The following is a 14,984-nucleotide window of genomic DNA, read 5'->3' as shown; positions in this document are numbered from 1 at the left end:
AATAAAAGAGGCAAAGGACACTTCACAAAGAGGCATACAAAGACCAACAAATGCACACGAAAAGATGCTCAACATCACAGTCATCAGGGAAATATAAAACAAAACCAGGATGAGACACTACCACACATCCATCAGAATAGTTGAAATTAAAAAGACAACACCAAACATTGGTGAGGCTGTGGAATCTTTCATAGATTGCAGGTGTTATTGTAAAATAGTGCAGTGAATTCAGAAAACTGACAATTCCTTAAAAAGTTAAAAAAATACTTATACTTTATGACCCAGCAATTCTACTCCTAGCTGTTATCCAAGAGTAATGAAAATATGTCCACAAAAAGATTGTTCAGGGGCTGGTGTTGTGGTTCAGTGGTAGAGCACTTGCCTCGCATGTGTGAGGCACTGGATTCAATTATCAGCACCACATATAAATAAATGAATAAAATAAAGGTCTATCAACATAAAAAAAAAAAAGAATGTCCAGAGGAGCTTTATGCATAATAGCCAAAAATTAGAAACTACTTAGGAGTTCATGAATAGTGGAATGGATACACACATTTGGCAAACCATAAAAAATATTACTTACTCTACATTAAAATGGAATAATATATATAATATGGCTCAATCTCAAAAACACATTCAATGAGAGAAGCCTTACCTAAGAGTATATATTATAGGATTTCATTTTTATGAATATTTAGAATGGACTAAACTGATGGTCCAAAAATCAATAGCATAGTAAGGGGACTGACTAGGGAGGAGCACAACAGAACGTTCTGGAATAACAGAAATATTCTGTACCAGGTAGGTAAGGTACAATCTGTAGGCCAAATCTGTTGCACTATCCATCTTTAAACAAAGATTTATTGGAACACAGCCATGTTTATATTATGTATGGTTGTTTTCATGCATACAACGCTATGCTAAATAGTTGCAACAGAGACTGTACCCACCTTCCAAATCCTAAAATACTGTGTATACCTTTACAGAAAATGTTTGTCAACACCTATCCTATATCTTGATTACGATTTGGGTTAGACAGGTATAAGCATTCATCAAAACCCACTGAATTATGATTTGTGCATTTTACTCTAAATTTTAAAGAAGAAACATAAATACCACTTTCTAATACATGATATGCATGCTAAAGTCTTTATGTAGAAGTACACTGATGTCTGCAACTTACTTTAACTTGGAAATGCATCCCAAAATAAGATTAATAAAGGGCTAAAGAGATGAATAAACAGATATGTGATACAGCAAATATAGTAAAAGTTAACTGTACAATCAACAGGGTAGGTACAAGGGTGTTCATGCTACAATATTTTTCAACTATTCTGTACCTTTGACATTTTTCAAATAAGATGTTGGGGAAATTTTTTAATTAGGTGAGGAAAATATACACCACATGCAATCTACCTGCAGAAATGAGCAGTTCAATCTCAAATACTTTGTGAAACCCTTTATTCTAAAAAAACAAATCCTGGCATTAAATGCCCTGTCTCATGAAACTTCAGTAGCAAATTATATTTATCTTTCTTCAGTCCTGTTAGGAGTCAACATATACATATCAGAGTTCATTATATTACATATTGTTGATGAGGGAATTTTAAAACACATAATACTTAAAGTAACAGTTGTTTGGAATAGCAATATATAATCACTAGAATATCACTACAACCCAGCACAGCACACCTTTTATCTATGGACCTCAAAGCATTTCATTAGCCAAGCTCAAAAAATTCAGTTTTTCAAATATATCTAAAGCAGAACAGAGAAGTGAACAAAGAATGAATCATATTCAGTTCTTTCCTTTAATTAATTCAATCAATTCCCTGATTAACTCTCACTGAAGTCATCATACCCTTTTTTCCCAATACTGACCTAGAGAATAACTGTCTTACAAAGGGGCCACATAGTATAATGATTGAGTTCATAGCCTCTGGAGCCAGATAGTCTGGGTTCAAATGCTGACCCTCTTGTATGACCCTGGGAAAGTTACTTAACCTCTCTGAACTTTACGTTCGTCACCTGTAACACAAGGACAATGACAGAATTCCTAGAGCTAGAGTTAAGACAGTACATGTAATACCTTTAGAATAGTGTCTGGGTGGCTGAGGACATAGCTCAGTGGTAAAACCCTACCCTAACATGTGCAAGGCCCTGCGTTCGATTCCTAGCACCACAAAAAAAGAAAAGAAAACAACAACAACAAAAAAAGAATACTGTTTGGCACATGAGAATAACTCAATATTGTTTAATTATTCTCTTGCCTAGGCAAATACTTTATGATAAATGTAGAAACTGAAAGAGAACCACAGGCTCCTAACATTTTAGGACAAGAAAATCTTAGAAAGCTACACTGGTTTCCTTGTTCTTCAAATATGCCACACATTACTGCCTTAGGGCCTTTTGTACCCATTATTCCCTCTGTCTGGAATATGCATTGTTGATTCCTCACCTACTTCCAGGGTTTGTTCAAATATCACACCTATCCAATGAGACCTACCCTGATGGCCATGTTCTTTAAAACTGCAACCCACTTTCCAATTTACCCTGCTCTACACTTTCCCTATAGCACCTTATACTGTATTATATAACTTAATTTTTACAATGGTTACTAAGTGTCTTTCTCATAGACAACAAAAGTCAATGATGGAAGGGATTCTTGTATTTTATTCACTGATAGATTCCAAGTAAGTGCTCTAATATATTTTTGTTGTTGTAGTAATCTGGACTGACCACTTCATTTTACAGGTGAAGAAACTCAGAAGAGACTTGAATCAAGTTCATCCAGCAAGTAAGGAAAGAGCGAGGAATAAGGACTGGGACTTCCCAGTTCAGTGCTCTTTCGACTATAGCTACTATTTCCCTGATTCTTGAACATTACAGAAAAAAATCACAATCATCCACATTCCCCCCCCCCCAGGAGAATTTACCTTTGAAATTTCTTGGCCTTGCAAATGCTGCTGTGTCTGTAATACAGAAATGCTCTGACAGGCAGTGGAAGACTGTACTGAAATGCTATGTGTCAGGAGATGAACAGAAGAAGACAGCTGATTTGGAAGGGCTATCCCAGAGTTTTGATAGAGGGTCTGCTGTTGTAATTGTGGTTCTGATGACCCAGAAAAGGGTGCTAAGCTACAAGATGGCTGCCACTGTGGTTGGCCAGCAGACTGGTGCTGCTGGATGCATGCTGGTCGGTACTGTGCTAGTTTGTTCTGTAGGGGAAAAGTTTTATTGTCTAATGCCTGAAGTGCTTGAGGCTGCTCTAAAGGCTGTATTACATGTTGCTGCTCCACTGCCGCCAGTTGCAACTGTTCTTGCAAAGGAGGTATAATCTGGACCATGTTTGAAATGGTCTTTGGAATACGTGGTAATGGCTGAATTTGATTAGGTGCCTGTGAATCAGGTACCTTCTGCTGTACAGAAGCAGTATGTTGGCTACACAAAGACTGCTGTTGATTTATGGAACCTTCTTGAGTAGACAAATGATGGATTTTCTGTGCCTGTCTATGAGATGAATGAGTCATCTGCTGATGCTGAATGAAAGCTGAGTGAGAAACCTGGCTTGGTGTTAGATGTGACTGGGAAAAATGTGTTGAAAAATGAGTGGGCTGGATCTGGGACTGTGAAGAGGCCCACTGAATGAAGGACATCTGCTCAGAGTACTGAAGTTCTCTTTCTGCTGCCCTCTGAGATGTAATACTAGTTGACTGTGTCTGAGTTTTTAGCTGTTGGTGTCCAAAACTGACATGTGTTTGGGATGGAGCCACTGAACGCTGGATACTAGAATGTAACTGAGTATCTAAGTTTGGTGTTAAGTACATCTTTTGATTCAGTGTTAAAGAAGTACTACTTTGTGGTTCTGTTAAATAGGTTTGTTGCTCAGATGTCCAAGCTATATAAGGTGGTACAGAGTATAACTTCTGATCTGTAGAGCTTATAATAGGTACTAGCTTGCTATCAGGAGGGTTTATTGTGTATACTTGCTGGGTTATGAAGGTTGCCTGTTCAGTTGTCTGGATGGTGTAAGCAGTTTGTCCTGAGTAAGGGAAATGTTCAAGAGACAGTGCCTGGTAAGCAGGCTGTTCCATAGGTTGCACAGGATAAGGTGCCTGGATGGCATATGCTGTCTGGTTTGGAAATGGTGACCAAACTGGAGATTGCACTAGGTGAGCGGGCTGCCCTTGGGCTGATGCCAAGTAAAAGAACTGTGCTGTAGGTGGGACTGGAAAAGAAGTCTGCATGGAATAGGCTGGCTGTGATCCCGGTGGTTGTACAGTGTAAAGTGGGTGCTCCAGGGCTGGCAGTGAATAAATAGGCTGTGCTGGAGCCTGGACTGGGTAAGATGGCTGTGATGAGTAAGAAGTTTGTTCCTGGGGATGTATCACAAAGGGCAGCTGCTCAGGAGCCTTCAGTGGGAAAGGTGGTAGTTCTGCAGGTAGCCCTGGATAAGTATGTTGAACAGAATAAGATGGCCGTTCCAGCACCTGAATCATACTTTCAATACCACCCTTTGGCTGCTGCTGACTTGCAAGAGCTTCAGACTCTTGCAGAATACAATCCTGCTGAGCATTTTTCTGTGATGATGCCATAATCTTAGGCTGTAAAAATAATGGCTGCTGCTGAATAGAGGCTTGGAAACAAGGCACGGTTTCCTTCAAATGCACAGTCTGGCTTTGTGGCACTGAAGAACTTGGAGTTATAGACTCCTGATGTACCACTGGGTAGGGCTGTGATACTGACTGTATCTTTTGTGAAGGTTGATGGGCCCCTGAATGCCCCCTGATGGAATTAGAAGGGAGCTGAGCTGTATCAGAAGCATTCTGTGAACTGCTCACATATTGGGCAGAAGAATGATTCAACAAAGCTTGAGGGTGATTAACCAGTAAGAAACTAGAAGTCTGATTGGCATCTGGTGCTTTGGTTAATGCCTGATTCCCATTTCTGGGGCCAGGCTCAAGTTGAAGACCAACTGTTGGATGCTGGGAAGTCATTTGTGAAGCAGGCAATGTCTGAGGAGAAACTGCAGAAAGGACTGGTTGTGGAACTCCAGAAACTGACAAGTCTAAAATCATGGGTTGGGCTGAAGTTTGTCCATCTGTTCCAAGAGCCAGCTGCAGTTCCTGGTGCTGGTGCAAGGAAAATTCAAATTATAAATGTATATACTATGCCCATTTTAATGGGACTGTTCCAGATGATTGATAAAATAATGCTATAGTCTAAAAAAATAGTCATCAAATTATCAAAAAAGTGCTAGGTATGGCATTAGCTCCATAAAAATCCTAATACCACGAGTAAATGCTAGTTGAATATATAAAGGGCTGAGATCAGTCCCAGCAATATATTGCTCATGGCTTCTCATTTATTGCACTTACCACATTGACTCATTTGAACCTTGAAAGATCAGAGCAAATGAACCTAACACCTTCTCACACCAGATAGTGGAAGACCCAAGAGACAACTGATTTCATTTTCATAGCTAAAATGCTATCTCAAGAAGAGAGGAGAGAATTGGCTGAAATAAATATAGGTTGACTACAATAATTCCAAGAACTTGAGCCACCAGGTTCATAAAAAGACCCAAATTATTAAAACACTTGTTTATATGGATTTTATATAGTAGGTGAAAATGACAGGTTATAAAAATAATATGTACGCAATACACATATGTATCTATAAATGAAACTGTATATGAGTACACAGAAAAACAGACAAACCTAGAGCTATACCCCAAATATAAATAATAAATGTCTCTAGCTGGAGGGATAACTCAATTTTCACTTTCTTTTTATAACTTTATGGCCTTTATTTTTTTTAATAAGCATAAAACACTTTGATAACAATAGTTTAGCTTTTTTCTCCACAAAATTTTAACTTTTTAAAGTAATTTGGAAACACATTTTAAATTCACATACCTGTATACTTATGTTGTTGAATTTAAGTAAAATATAAGCATCCATTCAAGATACTTTGCATTATAGTCTTAGAAGGAAACAAACCAAACACAATATGAGCTCAATTACAAATATGTATCATACCATTTATAAACACTAGCCAAATACTAGGAAAGCTCAACTGTATCAGATTAAATCTACCCACTGCAGATTTTAAACTTATATGGGATTTGTCAAGTATGTGTATGCGTTCCCCTTACAAGACCATGAGCTCCTTGAGGAGGTTAAGGATCATGTCTTTTTTATTTTATATCCCTAGAAGATGTTAGCCATTAAAAGTTTGTCAATGAACTGGATTTGACTGTACACCAATCTCTTAAACAGATACATCAGCTGCTAAGTAGAAAATGCCCAGGAGTTTAGACCGTCTTACATCTAGAGATGGAAGGCACATTCAGGGAACAGTGGGTAGTGAGGAGAGAAAACAGGGTAATGGCAAAGAAAAGGTCAACCACACGTCCAAAGTCCATAACCTAGGCAGTGAGAATATAATTTGAATATATAAATTCATTCAAAGACTGTTTACTCATTGTTGGAAACAAATGATGCTGACCTTACTAATCTGAAAGGCAAAAGTACTTCGTATTCTCCTATAGAAATAAACATGAACCCAAAACAAGTCAAGAATTTAGATGGATGTGCCAAAAATTATGAAAGTCTATGAAATCTTTTTTTTTGTGATACTGGGGACAGAACACAGGGGCACTTTATCCCTGAGCTACAACCCCTGCCCATAAAATTTTAAGACAGGGTCTCACTACATTCCCAAGGCTACCCTTTGAGCTTGCGATCCCCCGGCCTCAGCCTCCCAAGTCACTGGTATTATAGGCATGCACCACTGTACCCAACAATGAAATACTATTCCTAATACTATTTTCCATGCTGGAAAAGTTCAATACCAAGAAGAAACTATCATTAACAAGAAAAAAAGAGCAAAGTCCTAAGTAGATCTTTTATCTATACAGTAAGTTCTCTGTTTCTTCTCCAAGTATGCAGTGTTTCAAGGTTCCAGTTACACAATGTTAGGTATATTCTCAAGAGGCATGTCTTGGGTGAAGGAAAACATAAAGAACTTTTAGCTTTCAGTGTCCTTTATCTTAACTATCATGAACTTATGAAAGAGAATCTTTGCTTGTCAGAAAAATCTAGGCAGTGTTAAATTTGTCTCAATGGTTATAGAGCCTCTAAAATGATATCTTACCTTTATCTGTGAGACCTTCTGCATAGGTAATGGGGAAACTTGGGACTGTGAAACAACCGTAGGTCCAAGGACATGTACAGGCAAAACAGTGGACTGACCTTGAACCACAGGCAAAATTTGGGGCTGAGTCAGATTTGGCTGCCTTTGTAACTGTCAAAAAAGAAAAAAAAAAATTAAAGATAAACTCTTCCATTTATAGTAAATATGATATTGTATATTTAAAAAACAACAGTTCATCTCACCCCTGAAACTTGCTGGCAATGTCCCACCAGTTGCTGAGACGGATAAATTTGCCCTGGAACATTTATATCAGCCTGTGGGACGCTAGAAACCATTTGAGAGCCCCTCGTCTGGTTTGAGGAATAAGCTACACTGGGCTGACTTGATGTATCTGAATGTGTAACTGATCCAGCTCCTGCCTCAGGCAAATTGTCACCTATAACAAAGAAAACAAGCATTAGATACAAGAATGGGATCAAAACTATAGTGGGTTGCATACTATGTATGTATAATATGTCAAAATACACCCAATTCTCATGTATATCCTAAAACAACAAATAAAATAAAAAAGAAAAAAGAAAACAACCATCAGATAGAAGGGAAAACAAAATGCACAAAGTTGAAATAGTATAGGTAATGGTGTTTCTTTTCTTTTTTATTCTGACAACCAAAGACAACTACAAATAAAATATGTACCCTGAAGAATTAATCAAAAATAATCATTTAAATTCTCCATTAAGCAATGAAATGTTGACATTATGGTATATACTAAAATTTTCTTTTCTTTTGCAGTGCTGAGGATCACATGGCCTTGCACATGTTAAGAACATGATCTACCACTGAGCTACATCCCTACCCACCATAACATTTTCTTAATAAAACAAACCTGAAAAAAAAATCACAAAAAACCCTCCATTTGCTAGCTGTTTCATGTATATCCATTCCTAATTGAACTACACTTATCATTAGGACTTCAGTAAAATATAAGAATCATATTTTCTTTCTCCTAGAAACTGGATAGAAAAATACTACCTCTGTAGAACATTGGTTATTACTATGCAAATACACTGTCCTTTTGAAAAAGAGAATGTTACAGCAGAAAAACAAAAGGACTTAGGACTAAAATACAAAGGGTCTTAACATCTAGAAAATTCCTTCCTGAGGAATATGTTTTATCTTTAGTTCCAAATTTTCTTTATTAAAGATTTATGTTAGATCCTTAAAAACATTAGTATGGTCATTTTACTTTTTCTCTGAACAACACTAGTTACTAGATTATAACCTGACTACAGCTAGCTACTTCCATGAGTCATTTAACAGAATAGTTTCTTAAATTTTAAAATAAGGAAACCAGCTGTCCTGTTTCAGGGGTTTGTAAAAAGCTTTATTAAATAAGTGATAGACAACGGAATCACCTGAAAAACACAAAAGTACTATTTACAAATAAAGGAATATGATTAGTCATTTGTATGTATTTTACAAATTTTTAACTGCTTTACCTCTAATGGAGGGGCAGTGCTGTTGTGGTTTTTTGTGTAGAAGCTGCTGTCGAACATGTTGATCAACTTCAGTTTCTTCACATTCAGCCCCAGTGTGCTGAGCAGGAGTAGGAGGCAAAGTTGTAGTTTGCTGCTGAGGAAGTACATTTCCCATAGACTTACACTGGGAATCCCTGCGTTCTTCCAAACATCCAGCAGGCTTCTTCTCCCTTGTCTTTTTTATCAGAGTCACCCGGTCTCTAATAGATTTAGCAACGGCTTTGGAATCACTTTCATGGAAGAATCCAGACTTGACCTATAAACAAAACACAGTAAGCAAGGCACTTCCTCAACATTTAAGATTTTAGCTATTTTTAACTAACATCATTATTTTATACCCAAAACTCTAAATTTTATTAAACAACAGTCAATTTGCTTCTATATTCTCTCTCTCTCTCTCTCTCTCTCTCTCTTTCTTTCTTTTCCCCCAGTACTGGGGATTGAACCCAGGGGCACTCCAACACTGAGCCACATAAAAAGCCACACAGGCTTTTTACTTTTTATTTTGAAATGGGGTCACGCTAAGTTGCTGAGGCAGGTCTCAAACTTGTGATCCTCCTGCCTCAGCCTCCCAAATTGCTGGGATTAAAGGCACTTACCACCATGCCTGGCCTCTACATTCTTTCTTAATCAAAGACATACATACATGCAAGATATAAAAGAATATATTTTAATAAATATAAGAAAAATAGCAGTATTACCAAGCATTATTAAAATAGTTTGAACTTTAAATAAAAATTAAAAAGCCCTGATGTTTCAGAATATGCAGCCTTATCACAGATAACTTACGACTGCCATTAAGATTTGTAAAAAGATTAACAGTTTCTTAATTCGGCAGCATTAAATGTCTACAATATGTCCAGTACTAGGTACCAGAGAGATACAAGTAACTAAGTTGATCTTTTGTCCTATATGAATACAAAATCTGGAGGTATGAAATAGATACAAATTTAAAATGTAGTGAAGTAGAAATGAGCTGCTAAAAGAGCCCGAAAGAGCACATGCCTCTCTGGAGGAAATAGGGAAAGGGTCACAGAGGAAAGTAAATTTGGACCTGGATAAAAGCCAAACAAAGGCATGTACAGGCTATTGAAGAAGGCACAAATGAAGTCTGGAGTGGAGATCAACATTCCAGGCAGAGAGAATTATATTCAGAGCAAAATATTACATCTTACCAGGCATTACAAGTGTCAGAGAAGAAGAAACAGTTCTGCCTGTTGTCTCAGAGCAACAAAGGTAAGCATCAGAGAAAATGACTTGAGAAGGTGCCATGGCACATCATTTTCAATTCTACAGTCTGCTTTTTAAAGAAAGTCTTGCAGGTCTGCAGATTCTTGAGAAATGTCATGGCAGTTGAAAGATGAGTAACATGTTAGGTGAAACAGTCGGGCATAATGGTACATGCCTGTAATTGCAGGGGCTTCAGAGGTTGAGGCAAGAAGATTGAAAGTTCAAAGCCAGCCTCAGCAACTTAATTAGGCCCTAAGCAAATATCATGACCCTGCCTCAATATAAAAAATAAAAAAGAGTGAGGAGGTAGCTAAGTGGCAAAGCGCCCCTGGGTTAAATTCCCAGTAAAAAAAAAAAAAAGTTAGATGAAACACACATATCCAATTGTGCTCCCTCCCAAAACTCTAAACAGAAAAACTACCCGATAGTAAATGGAATTTTAAATTATAAACACACAAGAACAGGGTGAATAAGAGAAAGATGATGATAATGACATTTTGAATACCTTGGAATATAGAAAACAAAAATAAAAACAAACCTAGCAAAAATGGGAAAAGTGAACTACAGAAAACTAAGAACCATTTATACTGAAGAACAATCATAAAGCACAGGACTGGCAGTACTAGGTACTTCTACAACTGAAGGTAAAATGAAAAGAGATGTCTAAAATAGTGGAGACTCAGTTATAAGGTTTTGTGCAGCAGTTATTTAGGTCCCTGCATCTCACCATTCCTTCAATACCTTTGCATGTTTGCTTCCTCCTACCCCATAAATCTAGGGTTTTATTCTCTGAAGAGCAAAAAAGGAAGGATCTCTGGTTTACGAAATACCAAGTGCAGTTGAGGGTTATGGCTACCAGGTTAAAAACAAAACTAGTAAGTGACCATGTGTAGCTAGATATCAAATGCAGAAATGCTCAGTCCTCTTCCTTATTTGGTTGCCAAAATACTGGGAGATAAGACCCTTATCCTCCAGGAAGGAGACTGAAAGTTGCTTCTCTGGAGAATCTTACCAAAGCAAGATGAAAGATTTATAAATACCTATCTGAGATTCCCAGATTAATGGCCCACCCAATTACTTGACAGTAGTCAAAGTTAACAAGTCTTTTGCAATCAATAATACATCCAGATAGTTTGTTAGCTCCTGTAGTGGCCAAAATTATGGCCCCAAAAGGATATCCCCACCTGCCAAACCTGTGAACATGATGAGATATCACTCCTACCATTATTATATCTGTATATAGCACAGATGACCTTAAGCTAGGGAGATTAACTGGGTGACCCTTTTACAAGCAGATGACACTAGAAGGATTCACCAAGCCAATCCTGTTTTTGAAGACAGGGTTGGGCACATGAAAGGACTAAAAATCAGCTTCTAGAAGCTGAAAGCAGTCTCCAGGTAATAATACCCAGCAAGAAAACAGGGATCTCAATGATAACAACTGCATGTAATTGAATTCTGCCAAGAACCTGGATAAGCCCCAAAGCAGATTTTACACAGAACTCCAAGATAAGAGCCAGGCTAGACAACACATTGATTTGAGGCTTGTGAGATCCTAAGAGGAGAATCCAGTCAAGCCTACCAGGAATTCAGAGAGAAAATAAACAGGTGTTGTTTTAAGCTACTAAATTTGTAGTAAATGTAACAATAAACTCCTTATTCAAAAGAGTACTCAAAAACACTAACTTTACAGAGAGGTGTGACAACAGTGCATCTACAAAACAAAAACAAGATGTTTACCCTGAAAAGGAACAGATTAAAAAAAAGGGATCCTTAAAATTCAAAACACATTAATAGACATGAAAAACTCAACAGAAGAGTTAGAAAATAGAATTGATAACATCTGCTAGAGGAGAATAAAAAGAAAATGAGATGGAAAATAGAAAAGAATATTGGAAAACCAGTTCAAGAGGCCCAACATCTAAATACTGGCAGTTTCAGAAGGAGAAACACAGAAGAAATCAACAGAATACTTCAAGAAACATTCCAGAATTAAAGGATATATTTTGACAGACTTAAAAGATCCACGGAGTATGCAATGGTGGATGAAAACAGACTCAAATCAAGATACATTACTGTGAAATTTTAGATCAATGAGAACAAAAGATCTTCCAAAGAGGGAAAAAAATGGGTCACATGTAAACAATCAAGTATCACAACAACTTTGGCCTTTTTAAAAAATATTTTTATTAGTTGTTGGTGAACCTTTACTTTTTATTTACTTATTTATATGCGGTGCTGAGAATGGAACCCAGTGCCACACACATGCTAGGCAAGCACTGAGCCACAACCCCAACCCCAACTTTGGACTTTTTAACAATACTAAAAGCCAAACGGGCAGGGAGCAATGACTCCAAGTTTAAAAAAAAAAAAGCAACTGTCAACCAAAAATGCTTCGGTCTGCCAAAATTATCAATTAAATACAAAGATGGAAAAAATCATTTTTGTATTCCAAATCTCAAAAAATTTACCTCCCATGTACACCCTTTCTTAAGAAGACAGCAGAAAACTTAAAACACTGTACTACAATATAGACAGAATGTACTGTGATTTTTTTAAATTTTTTTTACATGTTGATAGGCCTTTATTTTTATTCATTTATTTAAATGTGGTGCTGAGAATTGAACCCAGGGTCTCACACATGCTAGGCAAGTGCTCTACCACTGAGCCACAACCCCAGCCCATATACTGTGATTTTTATACCCCTGCATGTTGGTAGAATCAAAGAAATATTGATTTTTAGTTTTAGAGATTTTTTAAACTGAAGTAATTTTACATTGTTTTACTTATTCTAAAATAACATGTTCATTGTAAATATTAAAAAAATACAGAGATATATAACATGTTTGAAAGTCAGGCTCAGTGGCATATGCCTATAATCCCAACAATTTAGGAAACTGAGAAAAAAACTAAATTAAAAAACTAAAATTTTTAATTTATTTTTATTGTAAACAAATGGGATACATGTTGTTTCTGTTTGTACATGGAGTAACAGCATACCATTTGTGTAATCATAAATTTACATAGAGTAATAATGTTTGATTCATTCCGTTATTTTTTTCCTTCCCCCCACCCCTCACACCTCTCTTTTCTCTCTATACAATCCCTCCTTCCTCCATTCTTGCCCCCCTCCCACCCCCCATTACGTGTCATCATCTGCTTATCAGTGAGATCATTCGTCTTTTGGATTTTTGAGATTGGCTTATCTCACTTAACATGATATTCTCCAATTTCATCCATTTGCCTGCAAATGCCATAATTTTATTATTCTTTATAGCTGAGTAATATTCCATTGTATATATATACCACAGTTTCTTTATCCATTCATCAATTGAAGGGCATCTAGGTTGGTTTCACAGTCTGGCTATTGTGAATTGAGCTGCTATGAACATTGATGTGGCTGTATCTCTGTAGTATGCTGATTTTAAGTCCTTTGGGTATAGGACAAGGAGTGGGATAGCTGGGTCAAATGGTGGTTCCATTCCGAGTTTTCTAAGGAATCTCCACACTGCTTTCCAGAGCAGCTGCACTAATTTGCAGCCCCACCAGCAATGTATGAGTGTACCTTTTCCCCCACATCCTCGCCAACACCTATCATTGCTAGTATTCTTGACAATTGCCATTCTAATTGGGGTGAGATGGAATCTTAGGGTAGTTTTGATTTGCATTTATCTTGTTACTAAAGATGGTGAACATTTTTTCATATGTTTGTTGATTGCTTGTAGATCATCTTTTGTGAAGTGTCTATTCATATCCTTAGCCCATTTGTTGATTGGGTTATTTGTATTCTTGGTGTAGAATTTTTTGAGTTCTTTATATATTCTGGAATTTAGTGCTCTATCGGAAGTATGAGTGGCAAAGATATTCTCCCACTCTGTAGGCTCTCTCTTCGCATTACTGATAGTTTCCTTTGCTGAGAGAAAGCTATTTAGTCTGAATCTATCCTAGTTATTGATTCTTGTTTTTATTTCTTGTGCTATGGGAGTCCTGTTAAGGAAGCCTGATCCTAAGCCAACAAGGTGAAGATTTGGACCTACTTTTTCTTCTATAAGATGCAGGGTCTCTGGTCTGATTTCAAGGTCCTTGATTCATTGTGAGTTGATTTTTGTGTAGGGTGAGAGATAGGGGTTTAGTTTCATTCTATTGCATATGGATTTCCAGTTTTCCCAGCAACATTTGTTGAAGAGGCTATCTTTTCTCCATTGCATATTTTTGGCCCCTTTCTCTAGTATGAGAAAATTGTATTTATTTGGGTTTGTGTCTGTGTCCTCTATTCTGTACCATTGATCTACCTGTCTATTTTGGTGCCAATACCATGCTGTTTTTGTTACTATTGCTTTGTAGTATAGTTGAAGTTCTGGTATTGCGATACCCCCTGTTTCATTCTTCCTGCTAAGGATTGCTTTAGCTATTCTGGGTTTCTTATTCTTCCAGATTAATTTCATGATTGCTTGCTCTATTTCTGTGAGGTACATCATTGGGATTTTAATTGGAATTGCATAGAATCTGTATAGCACTTTTGGGAGTATGGCCATTTTGACAATATTAATTCTGCCTATCCAAGAACATGGGAGATCTTTCCATCTTCTAAGGTCTTCCTTAATGTTTTTCTTCAGTGTTTTGTAGTTTTCACTGTAGAGATCTTTTACCTCTTTGGTTAGATTGATGCCCAAGTATTTTTTTTTTTTTGAGGCTATTGCAAATGGAGTTGTTTTCCTTATTTCCCTTTCAGCTGTTTCGTCGCTTGCGTATAAAAATGCTGTAGATTTATGTGTGTTGATTTTATAGCCTGCTATTTTGCTGAATTCATTGATGAGGTCTAGAAGTTTTCTGGAGGAGGTTTTTGGATCCTCTAAATATAGAATCGTGTCATCTGCAAATAGTGACCACTTAAGTTCCTCTTTTCCTACTCGTATCCCTTTAATTTCTTTATTCTGCCTAATTGCTCGGGCTAGAATTTTGAGGACAATGTTGAATAGAAGTGGTGAAAGAGGACATCCCTGTCTTGTACCCGTTTTTAAAGGGAATGGTTTCAGTTTTTCTCCATTAAGAATGATG

General features: G+C 37.1%; 1 protein-coding gene across 8 annotated transcripts in view; it reads right to left on the bottom strand.

Annotated features, from left to right (window-relative positions):
* WNK3 (WNK lysine deficient protein kinase 3) overlaps positions 1-14,984 on the bottom strand; it is a 177,132-nt gene that overhangs the window by 91,021 nt on the left and 71,127 nt on the right. For all 8 annotated transcript variants that reach the window (XM_079123746.1, XM_079123749.1, XM_079123744.1 and 5 more), the window contains exons 8-10: positions 8,658-8,952; positions 7,401-7,594; positions 7,159-7,308 (exon numbers count right to left, since the gene is read on the bottom strand). In XM_079123746.1, coding sequence (XP_078979872.1) covers positions 7,159-7,308; positions 7,401-7,594; positions 8,658-8,952 — 639 coding nt within the window. The remainder of the gene's footprint in view (positions 1-7,158; positions 7,309-7,400; positions 7,595-8,657; positions 8,953-14,984) is intronic.

This window comes from Sciurus vulgaris (assembly GCF_902686455.1).
Source record: "Sciurus vulgaris genome assembly, chromosome: X".
In the NCBI taxonomy this organism is placed as follows: Eukaryota; Metazoa; Chordata; class Mammalia; order Rodentia; family Sciuridae; genus Sciurus; species Sciurus vulgaris.
This window is presented reverse-complemented; position numbering and strand designations above follow the sequence as displayed.